Source organism: Muntiacus reevesi, chromosome 1 (genome assembly GCF_963930625.1).
Source record: "Muntiacus reevesi chromosome 1, mMunRee1.1, whole genome shotgun sequence".
In the NCBI taxonomy this organism is placed as follows: Eukaryota; Metazoa; Chordata; class Mammalia; order Artiodactyla; family Cervidae; genus Muntiacus; species Muntiacus reevesi.
Window position 1 is genome coordinate 31,895,932 of NC_089249.1, and position 7,687 is coordinate 31,903,618.

Genomic DNA, 7,687 nt, shown 5'->3' on the forward strand with positions numbered 1-7,687 from the left:
CTTATCAACTTGTTCTTAAGCCACTAACTAACCCCTACAACCAGGACCCTGCCCCCTTGTAGGCAACATCACTCTACCTCGATTATTACTAAAATGCCCCTACCTCTAATGCTCTTAACAGGACACGATAGCCCACTCTTTTGTCATTACTTCTGCTACTACCTAAAGTGGGTTTATGACAATGAAATGTTTACCATTGGAAACACCCTAAACTGCTCTTATTGAGGACTAGGGGAGGAAATCAGTGACATACATTCCCTCAGAGCAATAACAGGATAAGGTTTATGGCTGCTTCACCAGGTTCCCAGTCTCAGAGCACTGGATTGCTTTACATCATGATATCTATTCCCATCTGCAGCGGACAGACCAGCAACGAGTTAAGATTGATGGTGGTGGTTTAGTTGCTAAGTCATGTCCAACTATTGCGAATGCATGGACTGCAGCACACCAGGCTCCCCTGTCCATTGAATTTTCCAGGCAAGAATACTGGAGTAGACTGCCATTTCCTTCTCCAGGCGATCTTCCCAACCTAGGAATCAATCCTCGGTCTCCTGTATTGCAGGTCGACATGTCTTGACCTTCACAGGGACCCAATTCTTGGGAGGCCGACCTGCCTCGACCTGCCCGGGGATTCGACCTCCAGGAGGCTGTCATGCCTCAGCCTGCCTGGAGATCTACACCCTGATCCGGGGATGCCTGGCTCTCATGTTGCAACAGTACGGGGTAGGATAAGCTTTAACAAGATTCACCCCTAAGGAAATCCACCCATGGAAATAGAAGGAAGTCTATTAGTTGTGGGACTGTGCCCAGTCTCAGCAATAACTCAGGAGTCCAATGAGAACCCCATTGCCTTTCTGAAAAGTCAAAAGAGTCCCTCCAAAAGTCTACCAATCTGGGCTTAGACTCTCATGAGGGACAGATGATTTTAAAGGACAAATTCCTGTCCCAATGTGCATCAGACATCAGGATAAAGTTACAACAGCTACAGCAGCAGGATCTTGCTGCCTCTTTAGATGAGATGGTTCAGAGAGCCACCAATACCTTTTATAATAGAGACTAGGAGAGGGAGGCCAAGGTGCAGGAAAGAGAAAAAAGGAAAGAGACGAGGCATGCCCAGATGCTGGTCGCCCTCCAGGGAAACCTTCTGGCAAACCCTGAGTCTTTAAAAGGCAAGGCACGAGGTAAATGTCTACTCTGTAGACAGACGGGACATTGGGCCAAAGAGTGTCCAAACTGTGACAAGTTTCCTAAACTGGCTTGCTACAAGTGCCATCAATTGGGACATTGGGTGGCACTCTGCCCTAGGCGCCCAAGAGCCTCAAGGTCAAGCTCCAAGCCTTCCCTCACGATGGTTCGACAGGACTGAAGCAGCCTACTCCAGCCAACCTGCCTGTCAACAGATAAGCGTCATGGAACTGGAGCCAAGGGTGCAACTGGATGTGGCAGGTAGGTCCAAGAATTTCCTGGTTGATGCAGGGACTACCTACTCTGTCCTGACCTCCTACCCCAGAGCTTTCTCCTCCCAAACCTGTACTATTTTGGGTGCTACAGAAAAAACAACTACAAAAATATTCACCCAAACATTTCTTTGTTGCTGGACAAATATTTTCCCACCAGTTTCTGGTGGTCCCTGGGTATTCTACTCCCTTATTGGGAAGAGATCTTTCCCTGCCTTCGAAATCTTGCAGCTATTACAGTCCTGATAGAAGTTGTTTTAAAACTCTCTCTTAGGGGCAGATTAACTTTTTATCAGCCATGAAGTGAAACAACTCCTGAATGGGAGAGGCCATTTATGGATGTCTGATCAAAGAATCCTCAGATATCAAGTAGTGCTGATCAAAAATCCAGAACTGACTATATTCCCTTGTGAGGTTCTTAACCCTGCCACCCTCCTGCCTATCCCTGAGGGCGCTCTCCCCTTTCACTCTTGCCTAGAAACCTTGGACCATTGAACAAAACCCCGAGAGGGATTGTCAGAAGATCCTCTGATCCTGAGGAAATCTGGTACACTGATGGAAGCAGCTTTGTCTTAGATGGTAAAAGAAGAGATGGATAAGCAGTAGTCTCCAATTTTGAGACCATAGAGATTAAACCTTTGCCACCAGGTCCTTCAGGCCAATTAGCTGAGCTCATAGCCCTGACTCAAGCTTTCGAGCTGGGAAAAGGAAAAAGAATAGCCATTTACACTGACTCCAAGTATGTGTTTGTGGTGCTACATGCACACGCTGCTATTTGGAAAGAAGGAGGCCACTTGACCACCAGAGGGTCCCCAGTCAAATATAGTGATCAAATTCTTAGGCTCTTGGAGGCAATTCATCTGCTCTCTGAGGTTTCAGTCTCCCACTGTAAAGGGCACCAAAATGGGAGCATGGAAGTGGCAAGAGGGAACCAAGTAGCCAATCAGGCAGCTAAGAGAGCAGTGTTACAGAACAGTGACCTATAGGGATTGCCACCTTAGTTCCACAGACTAATTTGCCAGAAACTACTTCATATACTGAAGGTGAGACTCTTAAAGCTAAGAGTGAAGGCTTTCAAGAAGATCATTCATATGGAGTGGTTCCACAAGGAGGGACTCCTTTTTCTGCCTGGGGACCTCCAATGCAAGTTGATTAACTCCTTACATGTCACCATTCATTTAGGGGAAAAGGTTCTCCAAAGATTATTAGAAAGGTCCTTCAGAGGAACAGGCCTCCAAATGACTATAAGGCAAGTGGTCTCCTCTTGTCCCACTTGCCAATTAAACAAACTCCAAGGAGCTTGAAGACCTCAGCTGGCCCAGCCTGTTCAGTGACATGGGACCTACCCAGGAGAGGACTGGCAGATGGACTTCACCCAGATGCCAGTTTCTCAAGGGTATAAACACCTATTAGTCATCATAGATAAATTCACAGGATTGATTGACGGCTTTCCCACCCAGATTGAGAAGGCTGAGGAGGTGGTAAAAAAAAAAAACAAAAAAAAACAAAAAAAAAAACCGCTCCATGAAATCATTCTGAGGTTTGGTTTGCTCGGGTCATTACAAAGTGACAATGGGACATCATTTACTTCTAAGGTCACCCAAGGGTCTCTAAAGCATTGGACATTACTTATTATCCCCATTATGCCTGGAGGCCCCAGTCTTCAGGAAAAGTAGAATGAGCCAACCAATTCTTAAAATCAGTGATAAAAAAGATAACCCAGGAGACCTCCCTGGGATGGAAGGAGGCTTTACCAATAGCTTCCTCTGCACCTGCATTGCCCCTAAGAAACAGGTTGATCTTAGTACTTATGAGATGCTATATGGGAGACTTTGTTTATGTCAATGATCTCTTACTAGATCCAGAGGCTCAGACCCTCTGGTCTTATACCATGGCCGTTGGGCAATTCCAACAGGATATACGCTTGTGAGTTGTCAACCAGGACCCAAAAGATTCTAAAGGGCCACCACTATATGCTCCAGGGATTCAAGTCCTAATTAAAGTCTGGAAAGATGAGTCCCCAAAGGCTCAACTCCAGCCCACATGGTAGGGCTCTACCCTGTAATACTTTCTACCTCCACAGCAGTCAAGGTTCCAGGACATGACTTCTGGATTCACTACTCACAAGTCAAGCCATGGAAGAAAAGAGAAGAGGACACTCAATTTACTTGTGAGCCCCCGGGAGATCTCAGATACCAATTCAGAATTACAAATGAGTGTCATTCTAAAGAACATCAGCAAAATTAAATTTCTGGGATAACATTTCTCAGGATAGCCCTAAAGAGCCAACATAGCTTGGCAGGTTGCACTCCAAAACAGACAAGAGGTAGATCTCCTGATCCTTGAACAAGGAGGGACTTGAGCCATCTTGAATGAGACGTGTTATTTCTGGATAAATACCTCTAGCTAAGTTAAAGTCTCACAGTCCTCAAGAAAAACATTCAGAACCTACAGGGTCTAAAAGAACAAGCTGGAGAGTTCTCAGGGTGGCTACAACTTCTTTTTGGGGGATCCTCTTGGCGATGGGAAATTTGGAGTTGGTTAATGCCCCTAGTAGTCCCTGTCATCACCATATTGATGCTGCTTATGATTGCTGCATCAACTGTCTAAACTGTTTTGTTTCTGCCCAGGTCAACAAGCTACAACATGCAGTGCCAGTTGAGCAAGGATATATAAAACTACAGCTGAGCACAGAAAATATCACTTACCCTTAGATGGATACCACTATAAGGACTCTGAGGCTTGAGACTAGCAAGAGGGGGAGGCCCAAGTCCCCACCCCATCCGAGCAGGAAGTAGGCAGAGAGATCTCGACACCCCTATTCCCAAAGAATTGGGCCTCCCATTTCTTGAGGGGGGAATGCTGAGTAGTTAGAATAGGAAAAGGAAGTCCAAAATGGCGGTGGCTAAAAGACAAATAAGGGGAAAGTCCGTGAAAATAGAACAAAGGAAGGTCTGAGGACCAGAGTGAGGACCGCAGGTGAAAAAACAAACAGCCCTCCTGGCTAGCCCAATTTACATAGGGCAGGCTCAGGGGGAGGAGAGAAAAAACATAAAAAGAGAATCTAAAATTGAGCGAGGGGTTTCTCTTCTCTTTGCGTCTTTTGGGTCAGCCCACGCTCATGCCTCAAGGATGTATTTTCCTTTACTTTCTAAATGAAACTGAGCTGTAACATGGGGTCATATAACACTGGTCTGTCCAAGGGCTGTAACACTGGTCCGTCTGTCATTTCAAAGTTTTGCTGTGGCTAGAAAGAACCAAGGAAATTACACACTCCCCCAACACACTGGTCTCATGAAAGCCTACTGAAAAAAAAAAAGTCAATTAGTACACCCTATCACTCATCAGACATATGCAGCTATGCTAGAATCCTCTTAGCTCCTGACTTTATGTATTTTACTGTAATGTAATAAATGAATGATTAGTGGCTCTTTTGAACTTCTACTCTCTCATTCCCTCCGTGACTTCCTCCAACTTCTGTTTTTATTTCTAGGTAAATTACTAAAATGAGCTGTTCTTAAGTTTTAGGTCCCTCCCATTCCCTGCTCCCAGTCCAAAGCCAAATTTAATAGTCCTGCAGTTGCACACTTTGTCACCCTGAAGCCTGTTTCCTATTGAAACAATGTGGTGGCAGTTTTTGACTCAACAAAATGGGTAGTGTGTCTTAAAATAACTTTAAATGAGACATAGAGATCTGTATACTCATCATTCCTCCATTTATGAGGGGTGCTGTGACCTTTGGAAATTTACTCAATTTTCCCCTGATATGATTTTATAAAATACAAATTGTGATAGACATTATTTCATGATGTCATAGGAATATCTATCTATATTTATCAAATCTGTTATAATCCTTTAACTAATTTAAATAATTTAAAAAATTTCCACTTAAATGATTAATCTTCAAATTACAGACTTCTCAATTATCCCAATGGTTTCACCTTTTAAAAATTGACTTTGTCTCTTTGAAACTACAGATTTTATTTTGGTTTTCCTAAGTATGTCAAAGTTAGTTTGTGAACAGATAAGTCTTATGAGCTCCAGAGACTATAATCAAAAAACAAAACATTTGCAGTAGGTTGGTATTGAAACCTGCTGTTCTCTTTCCCAGTTTTTCCAATTTAGTTCGAATGTTCAACTGTTTAGCAGGCTCAGATAACTTAATCAATGAAGCTCTTATTTTTGGCATTCTCACATTCCAAATTAAAATTACATTATATTTTTTTTGGGAAAACCCCCCACCAGTACCATCTGTGAATTGAATGGTGTCATTACATCAAAGTACTGCAATTAGAACAATAGGGTAAAATTAATGCCAATGTTAAGTACAGATGTGCCAGATATGATGGGTAGTTGATACACAATTCAAATTGACAACCACGTGCAATGTGGAAAGTATCCAGGCATAACCCCAGATCCAGTTGGCCAATGGATGTCATGATTGCCTCACAGAGAACATATTTAAAAGAGATTTATTTGGCAGTAAGAAAGAGTTAGTTTCAAAAGACTATAGTCTATCCTAGGTTACTCATGCAAAATGTTCATTATCTCAGGGTAAAAATGGGCCCACAGAAGATAATCCAAAGGGAACATAACATTCCATAGCCAAAGAAAAAAATTCCCATTTTTTTCGTGAATATAACATTTGGTAACTGCATTACATGGCAGATCATATTGCATTATTATTCTAATGGTGATTCATTTTCATTTTTTAGCTGTGACAAGCTATTAGTTTTTGCAGGCAATGGGGTTGTCTTAGTATAGGTTAATAGGATAATACATTTTATTATTTAAGTTTATCATCTGCACACTCAGATTTTTAGAATGTATAATCATGGTTTAGAGTTTCTTTCAGTTTAGGATGTTCTAATGTTGGGTATGAATGTTAATGCTAAAATGATGGTTTGACTTACACAATCATAAGATGTTTAATCTCTGTCATTATATGTTGATGTGTTTGACAAAATGTGATATTAAAAGAAGAGATGTAAGTTGTTGAAAGTGTCAGAGTATTGATGGGTCAGTGGGCTGTCTTGATCAGCTCTTAACTACAAATGGTAAATAGCATTTAAAAAAAAATTTATAATTTGCTACTGGATCCAGAAATTTTTAGCAACAAATTTAAAACATTTTTTTTTTTTTTTGGTGAATAGGCATAATTAACCTATAAACCTCATAGCAGCAGCTTTTATTTAAATAAATAAATTTCAAAAATGAGACAATATTTATAAAGCAGGGATAGCAGTTGACAGGTCAACAATTATATGGAGATATTGACTAATGTGTTTCTGTTCACAGAGGCTATCTCGAACTGAGGTCAGGGTGATATTTTTCTATAGAACAAAAAATTGCTGTCCAAGAATAATGGCATATCAATGTTCTTTTCTGAAATACCACACTTCCACATTCTTTTCCTTCATTATTGCTCAATTTTCTCAGTCTTAAATAAAGTGTAGAATGGAAAAGGGAGCATAGAATAATGTAAGCAAAGGAAACCAAGAGGCACATATTCTCATCTTTTTACCACTCGTTACTAATCTTAAACTTTATCAAAAGTTGCTTTGTAAGTACTAGTAGGATACATTATAGCCTATATTATTTAATATTTCCCCCAGTCAAATATGGTTTTCTAAATAACAAAAAGTAGGTTCATTTTTAATAACTTAGAATAATATGTTTGTTGAGAACATAGTGTATACAAGGAGTTGTAGATAAACAATGTTGACTAAAACTGCTCTCAGTATGATTATCATCTTATAAGAGGTCCCGAATAACTGCAGGCAAAGTAAAAATGAAAGAAAGAGCTTAAGAGAGGTAAAGAGCTTTAATGAAGGAAAAGTGACTTTAGGTTGGAGTCATCAGGACCCTACACAGTAGGGGAGACAGTATTGGCTGAATAGATGGAGAACCCTTGGTAGATGAAATAGAATGATCAAATCAAGAAAAATGTTAGAAATCAAGAATTATTTGTTTATTCAACAAGGTGAGACACAGAAGTGGTGTGGATTAAAATGGTGGAGGTAAGGTTCTGACTCAGGAAGACTGAAGGAAGCTGAAAAAAGGCTGGGTATTAAGATGTGAGGTGGGAGAACTGAGGAAAAGTTAAGACTGATTGCAATTACAGTTGAGTGCAGTTGAAGCACAGGAAGAAAAGATTATGCTAGAAAGAAAAGACCAGAAGTAAGATTTGTATAAACTTTGTAGGTCCCTAAATACCTTGACTATCCTGT

The 7,687-nt window shown here is 41.0% G+C and overlaps 1 protein-coding gene across 1 annotated transcript; it reads left to right on the plus strand.

Annotated features, from left to right (window-relative positions):
• Positions 1-1,409: 1,409 nt before the first annotated feature.
• Positions 1,410-2,443, plus strand: LOC136165459 (ribonuclease H-like). The gene is made up of 2 exons (XM_065931949.1): positions 1,410-1,446; positions 2,106-2,443. Exons 1-2 carry the CDS (start codon positions 1,410-1,412, stop codon positions 2,441-2,443), a joined length of 375 nt encoding a protein of 124 aa, XP_065788021.1.
• Positions 2,444-7,687: the final 5,244 nt, after the last annotated feature.

What these genes read in the sequence shown, in the direction of transcription:
- LOC136165459 (XM_065931949.1), top strand. Translation starts at nt 1,410, where the DNA reads ATGGAACTGGAGCCAAGGGTGCAACTGGATGTGGCAG. An exon ending in GGTGCAACTGGATGTGGCAG is followed by an intron (nt 1,447 to 2,105) that starts GTAGGTCCAAGA and finishes CTTTGCCACCAG; the next exon opens with GTCCTTCAGGCCAATTAGCT.